The 19,532-nt window shown below is 53.2% G+C and overlaps 1 protein-coding gene across 2 annotated transcripts in view; it reads left to right on the forward strand.

Moving 5' to 3' along the window:
• Nucleotides 1–1,200: 1,200 nt before the first annotated feature.
• Nucleotides 1,201–19,532, forward strand: part of SCUBE1 (signal peptide, CUB domain and EGF like domain containing 1) — a 130,836-nt gene continuing 112,504 nt past the window's right edge. Inside the window, exons 1-2 of one of the 2 annotated variants that reach the window (XM_027540571.1) lie at nt 1,201–1,403; nt 5,424–5,558. In XM_027540571.1, coding sequence (XP_027396372.1) covers nt 1,316–1,403; nt 5,424–5,558 — 223 coding nt within the window. In that variant the 5' untranslated portion in view covers nt 1,201–1,315. The remainder of the gene's footprint in view (nt 1,404–5,423; nt 5,559–19,532) is intronic. The other variant, XM_027540570.1, reaches the window with a different exon arrangement.

The raw sequence follows: 19,532 nt of genomic DNA on the forward strand, positions 1-19,532 counted from the left end.
CCATTTATTTCCAACTTTGCCCGCTGGGCAGGGGGTCTTGGATCCAGGTCTCAAAGGAGTCAGGTGTAGACCCCAGGCCCCGCCAGAGCAACTCTTGGGTGGAATGACCTGACTGCTTGGTCTTCCCACCCCCAGCCCACCATCCCGCGGGACCTTGCATTCTGGGGGCAGGGGCTCATCAAACTTTGCTGTGTAAGACGTCAGCCTTGAGACAAGCTGCGGCAGCCAAGACTGACCGCGAGGCAGACACAGAATCTTTGCCGCGCCCCCTTGCAGACACGGATCCCGCGGTTGTCCTAGGACAAGCGCATTTATAGGCCATTGTCTTTTGGGGAGTGGTAAAAAGTTGGTTTGTTTTGAACGTAAATGTGAAAACGATCTTCAGAAGGTTTTCCTGCCTGTCTTCTTCACGGCTGCCTTGCCAGTGCTGGGCACACAGTGAAAGTAAAGTCGATCAGTCGTGTCGGACTCTTTGTGACCCCATGGACTGTTAGCTTACTAGGCTCCTCTGTCCATTGGATTCTCCAGGCAAGAATACTGGAGTGGGTTGCCATTTCCTCCTCCAGGGGAATCATCCTGACCCAGGGATCGAACCCTGGTCTCCCGCATTGTAGGCAGCCGCTTTTACCGTCGGAGCTACCAGGGAAGTTGCACACAGTAGGTGCTCAATAAACACTTACGAAATGGATGAAAGAGCAATTCTGCTTCGAGCGGTCTGCGTTTCTTTCGATACAAATGGATGCCTCCGGGGCCTTTCTCGACCTCCAGAGCCGGTGGGCAGGCCCCCTCCTCTCCCTAGAGTGTGTGTGTGTGTGTGTGTGTGTGTGTGTGTGTGTGTGTGTGTGTGTGTACGCGCGCCCGCGCGCGCGTGCTGGTGGATGGCTGCTGCCCCCTAAGGAGCGGCCACCCTCGACGGACAGGGCGGGACGTAGGAGCAGGGGGCAGAGGGAGGGAGCAGCCTCAGAGGTGGCTCCGGCCCGGCCTAGACCGTGAGCCCAGCGGCCCGGCGATCGGGGCCCCTAGCCCCCACCTGCCGCCGGCCGGGAGAGGAGGGGGACGCCCCCGGACTCCCGCCCCTCCCCCCAGGCCGGCGGCCGGCGCCCATTGGGCGGTGTAGCTTGGAGCCCCGCCCCCGGCGGCAGCGGGCCAATGAGCGCGCGGCTGTCACCTCGTCAGTCGCGCCGGCTCGGAGGCCGGGAGCCGGAGCGCTGGCCTCGGAGCCTGCAGCTGGGAGCGCTCGGCGAGCGGCCGGTCGGTGGGGGTCCCCGCGCCCCGCACGCCCCGCACGCCCGGCCCGGCCCGGCCCGCAGTGAGCATGGGCGCGGCGGCCGTGCGCTGGCACTTGTGTGTGCTGCTCGCCCTGGGCGCGCGCGGGCGGCTGGCGGGGGGCAGCGGGCTCCCAGGTAAGCCCCGACCCGGTGGGCGGCGAGGTCCCGGGCGGGCCCCCAGCCACGCGCCGTCGGGAGGGCTGCAGCCCCGCCCTGACTCTGCAAAGTAACTTCTGGGGCCGGCCGCGGAGCGCCCCCTCCGCGCTGCCCGGGCCGGCCCGGGGGCTCCCAGAGCGCAGCGGGGCCGGAGCAGGGAAGGCGGGTGGCCGAGGCCCCGGGGGAGCTGGGGCGGGGGGTGGTGTGTGAGGGCTGGAGGAAGAAAGAAAGCACGACGGCCCGCCGAGGGGCTCCGCCGCCAGCCCCGGCGCACCGCCCAAGGGCGGGAGGGAGTGGGGACCCCCACCCCAGCCGGACGGGAGCTCCCCCCTTCCCAGGGAAGAAGGGAGGCTGGGAGGGGAGACCCCCGAGGAGGGGAGCAAGGGAAAGAGGACTGACCCCGAGAGAAAGAGAAGGAGGATGTGGGAGACGGAGAGACAGACGGACAGAGACGGAGGTACACAAAAGGACGCAGGGAACAAAATCCCGGAGAAAGACGGACTGAAAGAGTAGAGACCAGAAAGACCGAAGCAGGCAAGGAGGAAACCCAAGGGAGTAGGCAGGAGGCAGATGAGCATCTGGAAGGAAAAAGATCAAAAGAGGGAGATGTGAAGGCGGGCGGGAGGAAGGGATGGGAAGAGAGGGAAAGAGAGGTGCAGCCAGTGGGGCGCAGGAGAAAGGGGGGAGGGCGGGGGGAGGGGGGAGGGAGCCAGCCAGACCGAGGGAAGGAGGGAAGGATGAGATGGCTGGAAAGCGGTGGACAGATGAACAGACAGGAGGGGGAAGACTGAAGAACAGACACGGAGGAAAGGAGAAGCTTGGAGCCAGAGGGCGGGGAGATGGAACACCCTGAGGGGGTCCACCAGAGACAGGCAGGAGACTGGGGGTTGCCGGTGGGTAGGTGGGCAGGCAGCAGAGGTGAGGTCGGGGTTCCCCACGGATTTCAAGGGACCTGGGCACACCCCATCCCCTCCTGCTCTCTCCGGTGTCTTCCACAAAGCTGAAGACACATTCTCCCCTCCCACGTCTGACCCTGTCCCTCAGAGGAGCTTCCCTTCTTTTGGTCCTCCGAGAGAAGAGACCCTGCCTCACTCTCCCCGGCTGCACCATGGTCCCCTGGCTGCGCCCACTGCCCAGCTCCCTGAGGTCTGTGTCTGGCAGCAGGAAGTCTATTCCTGGGAGTTAACCCTTGAGTGAGGATGCCGGGCCATTGAAACTATTCCACAATTGAAGCCAAGCTGTTTTCTCCCCCTGTGGCCCCAAGGGAAACTGGGGCCCACTGCCACACCCCCACCGTCTGTGGGTATCTCTCCTGGTTCCTTCAGCCCCATTGGATTGCTCCTGTATGTGCCTGTCTTCCTCTCTCTGTCTGTCTGCTTGTATCTGTCTGCACCCCCATCCAAGCCTTGTGCTGCTCTAAGACAACTCGTGTCAGAGCGAGCACCTGTGATGGGAGGGGAGGGCTGTGCTGGGCTGTCCAGGCCAGGACTGGGGCCAGGGAAATTGCAGGAGCCCCTGGGCTGTGTGCCCTCTCCCTCTCCTCCAACTTGCCTGCCCTCTCCCCAGCCCCCACCTAAAGACATGTTTCAAAAGTGTGTTGGGAGACTTCCTTGGTGATCCAGTGGTTAAGGCTCTGCACTTCCAATGCTGGGATTGAGTTCAATCCCTGATCCCTCTTGAGGGAACTAATATCCTGCATGCTACAGGGCACGACCCCCCCCCCCAAATAAAGGGTTTTTTTTTTTTTTTAACTACAATTTAAAAAAAATTGTGTTGGGAGGTGCCCCTACTGCCCCTTGGCTAACATCCATCCATTTTCATCCCACGAGGACGCCTGCCTAGGTGTGATACTGGGGGCACGGGGACCTCAGAGCCCCAGGCGGTTTGACCCCTGAGAAGTGGGAAGAGCTGTAAGTGTGGCCCATTGCCCCGTCTGGCCGTGTCTTAGAAGTGGCCCTGGTCCTCTCCCCTGGAACGTGCAGATCTCTGGTCTCTGGCTTCCTGCCCTTGAGGCTATGCCACCCCTCTCGGGGTTCCCGCTGTGGTCACTTCTCCAGAAGGGGATGGTCCACCGGCCTGATGTTCCTCCTGGCCCCTGGCTGTCTGATGACTGGCTTTGGTCTACGCTGACTGCCTCCTGGCCCCTGATCCACCATCCTTAGGGCAGCTGTAGAGGGTGGGCTGTTGACCTGAGCAGATACAACCATTCTGAGAAAGGATGCCACCTGCTCTGTGTGTGTGTGTGTGTGTAGGGACGTGATTCTGTTGTATTTCTTTTTGATGCCTCCCTTTAGGGGCAGGCTGGAACCTTGGGGAGGAACAGTCCTGGAGGGAAGTGGTTCTCTTAGAGAGGTCTCCCCATGCAGATTTAGAACCCAGATGCCAGCCAGAGCAGTAATTCAGAGTGGACATTCTTGAGGGGCAGACGGGCTAGGGTAAAGCAGAGGCATGAAGAGAAGAGGGCATTCCAGGAGTTCCCCAGGCTTGCCCCTGGGTGATGGCCCTCGCCATAGCTACTGAGAGTTCCTTGTGCTCCCCTCTGGGTCCTTCTGTCTGTCTGTCACCCATCTGTACTCTATTTATAGCTGACTGGAAGCAACATGTCATGTGGGAAAGTCCTGGACCTGCTTATCCTGAGTCAGAGTCCAGTCTCTGCTCCTAATGAGCTCCTGACTGTCGGCAGGCTTCTCTGGGCCTCAGTTTCCTCATTTATAACCTGAGGAATGAACCTAGATTATAGCTAAGGTTCTTCTGGCTGCATTATCCTGTGCTCTGAGGGCCTTCCTGCTGCCTGAGCTGTGTGTGTGTGAGAGAGAGAGAAGTGTATATACAGATGCACAGAATCTATTTTACATTATTTGCCCAACAGCGATTCCAGACTGATGGTGTATATGGAGGGAAGGCGGTGGGGAGTGCCAGGAACCCTCATAACCTAAACTTAACTTGAGTTTGAAAGTCAGAGTATGAGAACCAGGTTCAAACCTAGATTTCCGAGGTGGAGAAGAGAGAGAACAGGGAGACTGGATGCATCCGTGAGCCAGGTTAGCCCAACTGACAGAATGGGTGCACCGCTGGAACGCTCTAGTCTGGTGGCATGGAGGCCAGGGGGAGAATCCTTTAGGGACTTCCCTGGTGGTCCAGTGGCCAAGACTCTGGGCTCCCAACGTAGGGGGCCCAGGTTTGATCCCCATCAGGGAATTAGATCCCACATGCCTCAACTAAAGATCCCACACGCTAAATGAAGTTCAAAGATCCCGTGTGCCACTGCTAAGACCCGGCGCTGCCAAATAAATAATTTTTTTTTTTTAGAAAAGAATCCTTTATTTCACATCCTAGGGGCTGGGTGGGGCCCATGTTTCAGATCTGCCTCTGTTTCCCCATCTGTGACCCAAAGGGGATGGATTTAAATTCCTCTGAGGACCCTTCTGGCTCTAAATTCTAGAATAAGGAGGGTGGAGGAGGGTTGGAGAGATGCTTGTGGGGAGAGCAAGACATGCAGAGAGACGCTTTTCCTCTCTATGTTCCTAAAGTGAAAAGTGAAAGTTGCTCAATCATGTCCAACTCTGTGACCCCATGGACTATACAGTCCATGGACTTCTCCAGGCCAGAATAGTGGAGTGGGGAGACTTTCCTTTCTGCAGGGGATCTTCCCAACCCAGGGATCGAACCCAGGTCTCCTGCATTGCAGTCGGATTCTTTACCAGATGAGCCACCAGGGAAGTCCTATGTTCCTAAGCCTCCGCTTTCTCAGCTTTGTAATGGGAACGATAACTCTACCTAATGGAATCATTGTGAAAATAAACAAGACTGGCACCTGGCACAGAGCAGCCGCCCCAAAGATGCTACCAGTCACCACCTGTCACTCCAGGTGGTCGTGTGACAGCTCTTCCTGTTAATTACCCCAGGGACCATGGTGGGGCGGGAGGCAAAAGGAACTCCCTGCCCCACACTGGCTGCCCACGTCCCGGCCACACCTCACCCGTTGTTCCCCCACCCCAGCAGGGGCCGTCGACGTGGACGAGTGCTCGGAGGGCACGGACGACTGCCACATTGATGCCATCTGCCAGAACACGCCCAAGTCCTACAAATGCCTCTGCAAGCCAGGCTACAAGGGGGAAGGCCGGCAGTGTGAAGGTGAGCCCGGCTCAGCCCTCGGGCCAGACCCACAGCCCCCATGGCCCTTGCGGGTGGCCTCGGTCAGCCCTGGCAGGGAGGCTGCAGGCTGCCCTGGAACCTGGGCTGCTTCCTTTGGAGGTCGAGGAGTATTTAACTCTCCTTGAGTTTGAAACTTTTGGAGTTTCTATTTAATAAGAAATTGAGGTGGAGCACTGGATGGTGTATTTGTCCATCTGTCCCTGACCGGATGTATATGGGGTAGAGGCCTGGGGTGACCCCCAAGGTGGTTGTTGTTCAGTCACCAAGTCGTATCGGACACTTCGAGACCCCGTGGACTGCAGCACGCCAGGCCTCTCCCGGTCCCTCGCCATCTCCCGGAGTTTGCCCAATTCATGTCCATCGAGTCGGTGATACCATCCAACCATCTCATCCTCTGTCACCCCCATTCTCTCTGGAGGAGGGAATGGCAAACCACTCCAGTATACTAGCTGTGAGAACCCCATGAACTGTAGACCCCAAGCTCCCTAGTTTCAAATCCAAAGCTACCTGTATATCCTGTGTAGCTTCTCCAAGGGAGCTTCGCAGGAGCAGCCACAGCGCCTGTGGGGTTGGCTCAGGTCTCCTGCGTCGATGATACGAGCGTGGGCAGAGACTGGTGTTGTCTGTCTATCTAGCCTTCCTTCCCGGCACCTGGGATGCTGGTTTGAGCATATGGCCCTAGAAACTCGGCAGGCTGAAAGTCAGAGGCAAGAACACTCTTCACTGTCTTTGGAGGGGACTTCCCAAGCTGGACAGAACCTTTGGGAGCATTTGTCCAAGAGGGTCTCTGGTCATTCTGTCTCCAAGGGTCTGGCACACGACCCAGCATTGGGGGGCCAGAGACGGCTCTCTTCCAAGACTGATGTACAGCCCTGGTTGAGACTCAGGATCCAAGGCTTCCCTGTCTGTCCCCGCTTCACAGATGAGGAAAACTGAGGCTCTATTGGAGAAGTCACTTCTGCAAGGTTCCCCCCCTCAAACCCTGTTTCACAAGGGCATGGCTGCGACTCATACCCAGGCCCCTTAATTCCTGCCCAAAGCTCTCTGTCATCTCATTGTCTTCTCCCTGAGCCCTGCCAGCTTCCATTTTCAAAACCTGAGACTTGTACTAGGTAAGCAAGGTGGGTGCCTGCTCCTAGGTTTTTATAGGAGCTGGGTTTTGTAGGGAACACGCTGTGCCTCCTCAGGACGCCGGTATTGTTTATCCATCTCATTTGTTGGGCATCTACTTAAGGCTGAGTGCCAGATAGATGACCCTGTCCTGGATCATGCCCGGTTTGGCCACAGCCCTGGCCTTGCTTGAGGTCCAGAAGCCAGAGCGGGGAGCTGGCGCCTATCCACAGACCTCTGGAAGGAGGCCAGGCTGGAGGCAGATAGAGCAGGCCGGCTGCTGTTAGGCCTGGGCATGAGCTTGGTGGTTCTGGCTGGCACATGTGAGACGCTGTTTTCTTCTTATCTTTTGCTCTGCCCTCTGGCTGGGGGCTTCCCAAGGTGACCCCTGTATCCACCAGTTGAAGCTGCTGACCCAGCCTGTTCCTCCTCCAGCCCAGCTCCTGAGGTGGCCCACCCCCGCCCCCCGCTGTCCCTTGCCCAGGATGCCCACGTTTTGTGCCCTACCTGTTGCCCTGAAGTCCTGCAGAGTCCAGAATAGCTTCCCACTCTGCTCGAGTGGAACCCCCCAGGGTGGGGGTCCCGGTCACTGGCTCTGGGGGCCTGATGGCCCCAGTATGAGGATAAAAGAGAACAAAGCTGTGAGTGTGCTTCAGTCTCTCCAGCCTGGCTCTAGCCTCTGGCCTCATCTGAAGCTCGGATGCCCTTGTGCCCTGGCCACACATACACACACCAGGCCAGTCGTGTTTCTGAGACCCAGCTCAGATGTTTCCCCTTCATGGAGCTCCTTTCCCTCCTTTTATGCCCTGGCTAACTCCTCATCTGTCTTAAGACCTCCTGAAGACTGAATGAAATCATCAGCTCTCCCCAGCCTTTCTGGCACCAGGGCCCGGTTTCCTGGAAGACAGTTCTTCCACGGACGGGGAGGGATGATTTTGGGATGATTCAAACGCATTGCAGTTATTGTGCACTTTGCTTCTATCATTGTTACATCACCTTCACCTGCGGTCATCAGGCATTTGATCCCGGAGGTTGGAGACCCCTGGGGTAGGGTACCAGAGCCCTGGCAGCCTCAGTGTCTGGTTGACAGTGGGCACTCAGCATACAGTAGGCGCTCAGCACCCAGGGGGTAGTACTGTTACCCATGTCGTTGTCAGCATTGTTATCTGCTCCCATCGTCATCATCAAAGCTCTGTCGTGTACCATTTGTTGGTTTCCATGGTGTAAATGGGGGCTTCCCAGGTGGCGCTAGTGGTAAAGAACCCACCTGCCAAAGCAGGAGGCATAAGAGACACAGATTCGATCCCTGAGTCAGGAAGATCCCTTGGAGGAGGAAATGGTAACCCGCTCCAGTAATCTTGCCTGGGTTAAGATTAATCCCATGGACAGAGGAGCCTCTAGGGCTACAGGCCATGGGGTCCCAAAGAGTCAGACATGCCCAGAATGATTTAGCGTGCACTAAACCTCAGGCGCGGCAGACCGTTTGCTGGCACCTTCTCCTGTAGCAGACGTCAATCAAACCTGCTTTCCCTCCCTGGGCCCCTTCATCTGCAGGTCCTGAGCTGGTGTGGGGTTTGCAGAGGCTGGTGTTGGAGTTTGGGAAGAAATGAGTTCCCTTGTCCTAGAGATCTGAAAGGTTTTGCTGTTTACTGTGGTAAACAGAGAGGACAGGGTCTTAGCAGGCCCAGAGAAGGCGCCTTCCACAGCCTCCCTCACTCTTCACAGGAAGAGGTCAGCCTGTGACCGCGCCCTGCCTCCCAAGTGGGGCCAACTGAGCCCCATAACTGTTGCCTTGAAACTCCTGCTGCCGGAGGAAAACCCTTTAGCAAACCCGGTGCCCGAAGCAAGCAGATCCCCCCATTCCGGGGATGGCTTCTCACCACGTGTTCAAGGCCATCTTGCCACGTGGTCACGTGCATGTGTGATGATGGCGGTGTGTCTGCACACGCAGCCGCGGTGTGTCTGGCGAGCAGCCTGGGGCCACACGTGGTCAGCTTACCGCCGGCAGGGGGCTTGCTGTAGGCAGACTGAGGGGTCTCAGACAGCTGGGAAAGACCCTGAGCAAGGCTGAGGATAAACCAGTGTTTTCTCGATGGTTCTCATCTGACAGTGTCTGAAGTCACTCGAGGTGAGTTCACGGACATGCAGAGTTGGAATGAGCTTTAAAGGGCCTCTAAGGCAGCCCCCGAGTTTTATAGATGACTGCCCCTCTTTGTTGGCTTTGCCAGCCCCACAAAACCTCTGTTTAGCCCACTTCACTCTGGCTTAATGGTTCCCAGGTCTCCTCCTGGAATGTGGGCTCCTCAAGGTCAGGGTCTGTTACCTTTCAGCTCTGATGCCTAGAACCCAACACCAGGCCTGGCACAGGGATTGGGAGACATCTGTTGGGTGAATTGGTGGATGGATGAGTTGCAGCGGTCACCTCCTCCAGGAAGCCTTCCCTGCTGCCCCAAACAGGTCAGCTGTCACCAATGAGCATCACTCCTTTGGAGTTCCTGTCACACTGGGTTGCCATGACCTGTGTGACTTCACTTAGGGTTGGGCCTAGAGCTGGCACTGGTGGATGAGGTGAATGACTATTGCCCATGTCTGAGGGGTATCAAGAAAGGTCTCCTAGAGCCTCCCACACTTTGAAGGTTTTATGGATGAGGAAGCCAAGTCTGGAAAGGGGTGAGGTCTAGTCCACGGATGTCTGCTGGGACCAGTGGCAGAATTAGGTTGAGGAGATGGGGCCCAGGAAGGTTAGTCTCTCACCAGGTCACCCAGCTGAGGGACAGAAGGGCCTAGACTATGATCCCGGTCAGCCATGAGGTCCCAGCAGTGGCCCAGGCCCCCAACAGCCTTAGCTATGGAGTGTCAGGGGGCCTCAGAGACCTTTTCACACCTCCCCTTGCCTCCGTCAGCTCTTCTGAGCCAGGCCTCATGAGCCTGGGCCGCTGGAGACATTCCTCAGCTAGCTGACCATTTTGAATGCGGTTGTTCTCTGTATCTTTTCCTCCCTAACTTCCCCCAGCATCACTGTCCTTTTATAGGCCCTCCAGTTTGCGGGCTCCTTCCCACCCCAGGGCCTTTGCACGTTCTGTCTCCCCATCCTTCTTCATTTAGCTAAGCTGCTGCATTCCCCACCCCCACCAGGCACGCTGTGCATGGACCTTCAGGGAGCTGCCAGGGCCAGCCCTGTGCTGGCCTCCTGGTCTGAATTAGTCTGGCCTGTTTGTACTCTTTCTGTCGAGGGGGCAGGCCGGGGGTGAGGAGGGGGCATTTCAGTCCCTTTAAATGCTTCAACTCATTTAACTTTAATTGCTTTGTTTTCATAGACATGTGCTAAGGAAAAGGACCAAATTATAGCTTGAATTGGGTCTTGCTAATCTTAATGAAAAGCTCTCATTTATAATCAGGACCAGGTCCCAAACGTGGAGCGAACCACCCTCAAATGGCTTGTTTAAATAACTGAGACCCTCCTGATCATCACTGTTTAGTCTGCAACAGCAGTGCACATCGCCCCTTCTACATGTACTTAATTTCTTAAATCATTTATTCAAGTGCTTTCTTCCACTTGCAAGTTCCAACTCGGACCTTTTCCAAAATGTCATAATTAAAACTCTTGGGGGAAATAGCTTTTTGTTTTGGCCACAGTATATCAAATATATTACTATTTTCCGTTTTCTGTGAAAAGGAAAAAAATGACAGCCTTATGGGCATCGGAGATCACAAAATTAGCATGTAAGTAATGCATGTAAATAGTCACTTCCTGAATTTTATATCCCCGGGGCCTACTTGTCAGTCACCGAAGTTAGGTAGATTACAGGCCATGCTATTAAGTGTTTTAACAAAACTCTTAATAACACACCCAGTGATCCATTTAGTTTAACATCAGGAAAAAAACAAAAAAACCTTAAGAGCAATTGGCCTTCTGAGGAAATAATGTCTATGACCTTATTAAATCATTTTCATCATTATTACACTCTTTACTGAAACTCCAGATACAATTCTGCTTTTTTGGGAGGCCAGCAAAGGCAGTTCAGAGGTGGGCTGGGAGGTGGGGAGGAGGGGAAATTCTTCTTCGAGTCTTAAAACGTGCAATTATGCATGCTAACGTGTGCCCTGCTGAAGATGAAAGCGCTGGAGTCCGGCAGACCAGCGGGCAGGAAGAAATCGGATGTGACTTAAAATTCCAAGCTGCTGTCAGCTAGCAATTAGGCAGCGTGGCTTGCAACTGGTCCTAGATCTGCTGTGGAGCTGAGGCTTCTTGGAGCCCTGGTCCATTTTGGGGAGGAAAAGTTAAGAGCTTGTATCGTTGGCATCGAAGCACGAAGAGGCATTTGCTTCCCTAAGCCTCGGTTTGCCCGGGTGTAGAATGTGTCCACTGGACCAGATTCAGTTCAGGATGGAAACTGTTCACTGAGCACCTACTCCGTGCCGAGCTCGGGGCCGGGGCCACGACCTGTTTTCCCGATCTCCCCATTCAGGGGAGAGACAGATGGGGAAAGACGTGATCGTTAACAGGGCGTGGAAAGTACAGCCGTGGAAATACAGACCAGACTCAGTGGGGCGAGAAGGACAGGGGCCAGCACTGCTGGGGGAGGGGGAAGTCTGAAAGGGCTCCCTGGAGAGGCGGTCATCTGGGCTAAGTTAGGAAGGCAGAGGGGGTCTCTGACACTCCTTCCAGCTCTGATGGTCCCGGAACACGTGTGTCTCAAGGATGCCGAGGTCTGATTTTATCCCTGCCGACTCAGTGAGTGCAGCAGGTGACTTAGCCTTCCTCCCATCGTGTGGGATGGGGGGCACCTGTCTCACCCGGTGGGCGCCGAGTGGGGGCTGGGAGAGGGACAGCGCCTGGCTATAGGCACGAGTGCCTGCGATCAAGCTTTCTTTTTTCTCTAAATCCCCATTTCTCCTAGGGATAGAGGGCCTCTGCCCCCACCCCCACCCCATCTCTGAGCACCCACCCCCCACCCCCAGGGCAGTAGGCCTCCTTCCGTCCCTTCCTCTAGGCCCTCTAGCCTCCTCTTGGCCGCTTCTTATTACAGTGGCTATATTTGTTTTTCCATCCGAGGAATGCTAACCAGCAAAAACCATTATTTCTAAGAAAATAAACCACGGGCCTTGTTGGCCTTTGAATGCTACTGAAGTGGATGGTGGCCTTCCCCAAAGGCCTTGAGACAAAGAGGGCTGGAGGGCTCGTGTGTGCAGGCAAGGTCAGGGGGTCTCGGAGGGGTGCTTGGAGGGGCTCTTCCAGATGGGCCAGGGCTGCAGCCCCTGGGAGGAGAGAGGGGAAAACCCCAGCTGGCCAGCGTGGACTTGCTGCCCTGTTAATAACGGCCGCTGCTGCAGCTCAGCCTCCACTCCCTCCGGGGGTGCCCAGAGGCACTACCCTCTCCCAGAGACCCCTCCCCCCGCCCCCCACCTCTGTCTGGACCTCCTGCCCTTTGAGTCGAGGGGAGCAGGGCTGGATGTAGGTCCGTGGAGACCTGGGCGCCCGCCTAGGTGACCTTGGGCAGGTCTGTGGACCTCTTGGGCCTTAGAGTGCGTGCTTAGTCGCTTCAGTCGTGTCCGACTGTCTGCGACCCTGTGCACCATGGCCTGCCAGGCTCCTCCCTCCATGGGATTCTCCAGGCAAGAATACTGGAGTGGGTTGTCATTTCCTTCTCCATGGGCCTTAGTGTGCTGACTGCAAACTCAGGCCTCTTTTGAGCCCCACAGTGGGCAGCTCTATCTTCAGGGTGCTCCTTGCTACGATGGCGCCCAGTTTGGGCTCAGTCTGTGAGGTGGGCTCTGGCAGGACTGTGGGCACTGACAGCCCCACGGGCAGGCCTGGCCAGACCAGAGTGCTGGGGGAGCAAGGCTGTCCTTGCATGAGACGTGTTCATCCTTGTCTGTGTCATCCTTCCTGTCTAGACTGGCAGCTCCTCGTGGCCAGGGTCTGGCTGAGGACAGGAAGGTGCTGGGACAAGAGGGCAGAAGTTGGAGAGATGGCTTGATCCCTAGTGAGGACCATGGGCCCTGGCTCCCTATTCACTGAAGCATGGGGCATTCTCCAGGTGACTGTGTCTAGGTTAGGATGGTGGAGTCTGCCGCCAGCCTGCCTGGCTTCCAGTCTTGGCTTTGCCACTTCCTAACTGGGCGATCTAGCATGCGTCCCTTCAGTTCTCTGAGCCTCGGTGTCTCTTTCTGTGACGGGGAGAGTGAAGCCCTTCCCGCTTGGCTATAGCTGCGGGCCATTAGAAGACGGTGGGCAGTCACCCTTACCGTTATTGACATGACGATTAGGGAGCAACTCCACTGGGGACCTGGAGAGAAAGGGAGTAAAATCAAAGTGCTCCAGGCCAGCTCCTGAGCCTCCGGAGCCCAGAGGGCAGCCTGTGGGCTTAGGGGGAGAAGCCTGAGCTGTGGGTCTCGGGTTCAGCCCCAACCTGCTGATATGGTCAGCTCTTCAGTCCCCCTCTCTGGGTTCAGTTATCCCTTTATCAAATCCAGGGGTGCACTGGAGGAGCTCTGGGACCCCAGCCTGCCTGTTCCAAGTGGTGGCTCAGGCTCTTGGGCAACTGTATTTCTGACCATCCTTCTGTTGAGTTCACAGGTTGGGTCTGTGGAGCACCCCCTCAGAGCCTGAAGTCTCAGGGTCTGGGGCGTCCCCCCTGCCTTTTTGGTAATGGGGGTGGGAGAATGACTGTGCTTCTGATTGGCAAGGGAGCAGCAGGAGCCTCAGCTCTGAGCTGGCAGCCCCTCATTCCCATCTTGAACACTCTGAGAAGGCCGCTCCCCACCATCCAGGTTGCTTGGGCATCCGCTAGGCCTGATGTCAGAACTTGGGAACAGCGAAGGGTCCAGAGGGTTTGGGAGGGAGAAAGGGAGTAATTAACTGGCCCTTGGGGTTCAGTAGGCAAGTCCCAGCCTGATACTTGGGAGCCACAAAGCTCACCATGAGCCCACACAGAGCAGAGGACACTCAGGGTCAGTTCACAGTGAGTGCCTGCACCCAGGCCGAGCCCCCGAGACTCCCCAGCATGATGTACGAGAACACTGACAGCATTAACTGAGAAAAACAGCTTTAATGAGATATGATCCATGTACTATACCCTCACCCACTTAAAGAATACAATTCAGTGCCTTTTAGTATATTTACAGACTTGTGTACCCATCACCAAAACCAAATTTAGACCCTCTTCATTACTCCAAAAAGAAACACTGTGCCCCTTAACCATCACTCCCCAGCTTCCCAGTCCCCAGAAACCACTAATCTGCTTTCTGTCTCAATACTTTTGGCTCTTCTGCAGAAGTCATATAAATGGAAGCCCACAAAACGTGGCCCTTTGTGACTGAGAAAGCATTCTCCAAAGTCTGATGGCCTGGCCCACTTCCTGGCTCCCCTTATATTAGCTGTGTGACCTCGGGCAGGGCAGCAACACCTCTGAGCCTTGGTTTCCCTTGCTGTCAAATAAAGGTGTTCATACCCACTTCTTAGGGTGCTCAGAGCCAAGGGCCTGCATACAGCCTCACACGTCCATGAGGGCTTCGATCGAGATGGCTACTCATTCGTTCAATGCCAAGCAGACTTTGGGGAGACATGCTGCTACTGCTGAACCTGCAGCTCACCAGGACATGGTTCTTGCCCCGTGGAAGTCGCAGCCCCGAAGGACACGTAATAGCAAGTGACAGCAATGAGTGTCCTTTCAGGGAGCCGCGGGGCCCAGAAGGTGGGGCGAAGTGCCCCCCCCGCGTCTGCCAGGCAATTTGCAAGAGTTCAGAGCGGGCAGTGATGCGGACGCTTGGTCTGTGGAAGGGCATGGATGTCTGTGAGCTCTGGGCAGAGGAAAACAGCCTGAGCAAAAACGTGGAGGCCCGAAGCCGTGGAGGCCCGAAGCCGTGCAGGCCACTGGGAGAGGTCAGCCCACAGCTCAACCCCATGGTTACCTTGGATCATGGGTTGGCTGGGGGGAGGACCTTCCCACCCTCTGGCTGAGCCATGGTCATTGTGTGCCGTTAGGAATGAAAAAGTATATAGATTTGTGTTGGTTTTGCATGACCTTTGACCTTTCCCATAATTAACTGCTGGGCCCACTTCTGGCATTGTCTCGGCAGAAGGGAAACCTGATCGATGGATGCCAGGAGTCTGCCGAGAGCGGGTCTCATTACTCAGTCATTACAAACCCAGAGCTTAACCCTGTGCCACCGGAGACGGGGGGCTTAATCCTTCCTGCTGGGCGGCCCTGCGGAACCACCTTCCCGCGAATGTAATTAGCCAACAAACCGGATTAAGATTTATTCACCAATAAGGACTCAACTTCCTAAGCCATACATCTCTCCCAGAATGGTTGCCTGATCTAAGGAGTGCACGGTTTTTCCTAAAGCCCCAGACAAAGGAGAAGACGTGTTAGCGCCCAGCCAGCGAAGAGTTCTTTGTTAGAGCGTTTGCTCTCCGCTGTCTGCAAGGAATGTTGAGAAAAATGCCAATTTCGAGGGGAAACGGGGAGATGTGTTCAGTAATGATTTCTGAGAGTGGCCAGTAGGGTACTTTAAAAATCCTCATTTGGAGAACCTTTCCGGTCAGTCCTGATTTTTAGAACTAAAATGCCCTAAATGGTATTGAAATGAGAAGAATCTCTGACTCATTGTTGTAGACTCTCTTCGAACCGAGGCACTACAGAATAAATGTATATTTTATGGGGCAGCAAGAATCAATTTTGAATTAAAAAAAAAAAAACAAACTCTTCCCACTCGAGTCCAGGCCAGTGCTGTTGGCACGTAACTACAGCTGTGGAATCGTGTGTGCGTGCTGCCATTTTAATAAAGGAAAAGTGGAATTGCATGACCTTTTAAAATCCTATAATGAGCAGCTCCCTGTGCTGTTTTTCTCTGCTCTGTTGGATGTTGGAAGCTGTTTTCTGTTGGAACTTGAGTTCTCATTAAAAAAAAAAAAAAAAATCCAAGCTGGAGAAGAAGTAGGGATGTTTGGGGCGAGCTGTTGGCCTTCTATTCCTGAACACTCAGGTTGGAGCTTTGTCCTGGCCACTTTCTCTGATATGAACATCTCTGTCACTACCTCTTAACCTCAGGAGCAGGTACGGACCTTGGAAATAAATACGATGATGCACACGATGTCTCTTCCCCAACTTTCTCCTTAATAACTTTTTGAAGCATAAAGCACCTTGAGGATGTGGCTCTAATAGGAACAGAGCCTGCATCTGAATGCAGTCCCTCGCTCCCCTTCCTGGGAAGACCAGGTCTGCAACCATGCTGGGCCTCAGCCTTGGCATCAGGACAAGGGAAGCAGTGGCCACACGGACCTCCCACACCGCTTCACCCCTGTGCTCTTCGCTTCTGCGGCCCCGGAGCAGTCCTCCCTGTGGGGCTGTGTTTCACATGGTTTCTTCCTTTCTTCCTGAACATCCTCTCTGTACGTCTTTATCCAAATTTCCTTCTTAGAAGAACACCAGTCGTTGGATTAGGCCCATCTGACTCCAATACGCATGCACGCTAAGTGGCTTCAGTCACGTCCAACTCTTTGTGACCCCATGGACTGTAGCCCGCCAGGCTCCTCTGTCCATGGGATTCTCCAGGCAAGAATACTGAAATGGGTTGCCATGCCCTCCTCCAGGGGATCTTCCCAACCCAGGGATCAAACTCATGTCTCATGTCACCTGCTTTGGCAGGCAGGTTCTTTACCACTAGCGCCACCTGGGAAGCCCGTACTCCCTACAACCTTATCTAAAGCTTGATTACATCTGCAAAGATCCTATTTCCAAATCAGGTCACATTCACAAGTACTGAGGGTTAGGACATCAACACCTCTTTTGAGGGACACAAACTCACAACAGCCCTTTGAGAATAAATATCTGGACCAGTCTCTCAAAGCAAAAGAAATAAAAGTGAAAATCAACAAATGAGACCTACTCAAACTTAAAAGTTTTTGCACAGCCAAGAAAACCATAAACTAAACAAAAAGACAAAGTATGGAATGGGAGAAAATATTTGCAAATGATGCGACTAACAAGGGCTCAATTTCCAAAATATACAAACAGCTCATATAACTCAACATCCAAAATAATGAGAATAACCTAATCAAAAAATGGGCAGGAGATAGAAATAGATGTTTCCCCAAGAAAGATGGCCAACAGGCACGTGAAAAGATGCTCCACGTTGCTAATTATTAGAAATGCAAATCAGAACCACAATGAAGCATCACCTCACACTGGTCAGAATGGCCATCATCCAGAAGTTTACAAGTAGTGAATGCTGGAGAGGGCATAGAGAAAGAGCACCCTCCCACACTGTTAATGGAAATGTAAACTGGTGCGGCCACTATGGAAAACAGTACAGAGGTTCCTCAGAAAACTAAAAATAAAGTGGCCATATGAGCTGGCAAGCCCCTTCCTGGATATATAAGCAGACAAAACTATAATTTGAAAAGGTACATGCACCCTTATGTTCACAGCAGCACCATTTACAATAGCCAAGACATGGAAAGAACCCAAGCATCCATCAACAGATACGTGGTTTAAGGAGATGCAGTGCGTATGTTGGGCTGGCCACGCCAGCACAGTACAACGGAACATTACTCAGCCATCAAAAAGAACGCAACATTGTCATTTGCAGCAACAAGCGTGGGGCTAGAGAGTGTCATACTAAATGAAGTGAGTCAAACAGAGAAAGACGAATATGATGTCACTTATGTGTGGGATCTAAAAGATAATACAAATGGATCTATATGCAAAACAGAAGCAGACTCATGTACATAGAAAACGATCTTACGGTCATCAAAGGAGGAAGGAAGGAATTAGGGGTGTAGGATTAACAGATACAAACTACTGAACATAAAACAGATTGGCAATAGACTTACCATGTAGCTTAGGGGACTACATTCAGTATCTTGTAATAACCTATAATGGGAAATAATCTGAAAATATATAACTGAATCACCTTGCTGTGCAGCTGAAACTAACCCAATATCATAATCAACTACACTTCAAATTAAAAAAAAAGATTAAATAACTAGAGAGCTTGGCTCTGCCCCCCTCCATTCCTTCACCCTCTCCCCACTCCATCTGCCTGTCCCTCATTCTCTAGCTTTAACAGTCCTGAAATAGTGATCCGACATAGACAACAGACTGGTGGTTGCCAAGGGGGAGGAGCCTGGGGGGAGGGCTGGAGAGGGAGACGGTGGTTAGCAGATGGAAGCTAGTATATATGGAATGGACGAACAACAAGGTCCTGCTGTATAGCACAGAGATCTATATTCAGTATTCTGTGATCAACCAGAATGGAAAAGAATATTTTAAAAGAATGTATATATACATATATATCACTTTGCCGTACAGCAGAAATTAACAACATTGTAAATCAACTGTTCAGTTCAGTTCAGTCACTCAGTCATGTCCGACTCTGCGACCCCATGGACTGCAGCACACCAGGCCTCCCTGTCCATCACCAACTCCCAGAGTTGACTCAAACTCATGTCTCTTGAATCAGTGATGCTATCCAACCATCTCATCCTCTGTCGTCCCCTTCTCCTCCTGCCCCCAATCTGTCCCAGCATCAGGGTCTTTTCCAATGAGTCAGCTCTTCACATGAGGTGGCCAAAGTATTGGAGTTTCAGCTTCAGCATCAGTCCTTCCAATGAGTATTCAGGACTTCAATAAAAATATTTTTTAAGTGGCCTGAGACTGATGGGCATCTTGGAGGCCTGCGGGACCTCCTCTGGGGCTGCTGGCTCTTGGATACGGTTTTTACAATAATAAACCTACTTGCTTTGGCAGAGTTTTTGTTTGTTTATTTATGTGTTTATCTCTCATGCATTAAAGGGTGAGGCTCGCATGATTTTAAAAAACAAAAATTCAAGGCAAAGATACAGAAAATCAGGGGAGGTTTGATCTCTGAGCAGATGGTTCTCCATTCAGGATTCTGGATGGGCAGGTAAAGCAGGTTGGCCCCAGAAGCCTGTGGGAGCACTCCAGGGCTGGTGATTGGAGAAGAACTGATCATTCTAAGTGCTCGGATCTGGGGGAATCTTTTGGGAATGGATTAAAAGAAGAAATGTGAACAGTAGACACTGCTCTCCTCAGGGCATTAGCATCCACTGTGGCCTACACTATTGGGAGTCAAAGGAAGGGAAAGGATAGAGTTTAAGTTCATTTTTAGTTTATTTATTTATTACTATTTTTTGTCTGCTCCTCGTAGCTTTCAGGATCTCAGTTCCCTGATCAGGGATTGAACCTGTGTCCCCTGCAATGAAAGCACAGAGTCCTAACCACTCTGCCAGGGAAGTCCTAGAGTTGTCATATTGACTATCCAATCAATCTCTTTATAAAAAGCAATCTCCTTATAATGCCTTATGTGTATGGTGATCAAATAGTTTATCATTTTGATAGTAGAAAGGTTGCTATTAGCAATTATCAGACAACAGGCATAAACCAGAGCTTTGCCAGGCAAATTTGGGTGTATGATTGTCTTAACTGGGGAAAGACATCTTTCTCAGACAACGTCTTAAAACAGTTTGTGCAATTGAATTTTATGGATGTGGTGACTCTGTAACTGATTGTGTTTTCCTCCTTGCCTTGGCTTCTAGGAGGCTCAGAGCCATATTTATGGCCTTCCTTTTGTAACTGTGCTGAACTTACCAATCGTATCTCTGCATACATTCACCAGCTTTCCCTTATTCTTCAACCTTCATTTATTCTTCTTCAGCACAAGGTAGATAGATAAGGGACTCTCAAGACTCTTCTCCAACACCATAGTTCAAAAGCATCAATTCTTTGGCACTCACCTTTCTTTATAGTCCAACTCTCACATCCATACATGACTACTGGAAAAACCACAGCTTTGACTAGACAGACCTTTGTTGGC

The sequence above is a fragment of the Bos indicus x Bos taurus genome, chromosome 5, assembly GCF_003369695.1.
Source record: "Bos indicus x Bos taurus breed Angus x Brahman F1 hybrid chromosome 5, Bos_hybrid_MaternalHap_v2.0, whole genome shotgun sequence".
NCBI classification, from domain to species: Eukaryota; Metazoa; Chordata; class Mammalia; order Artiodactyla; family Bovidae; genus Bos; species Bos indicus x Bos taurus.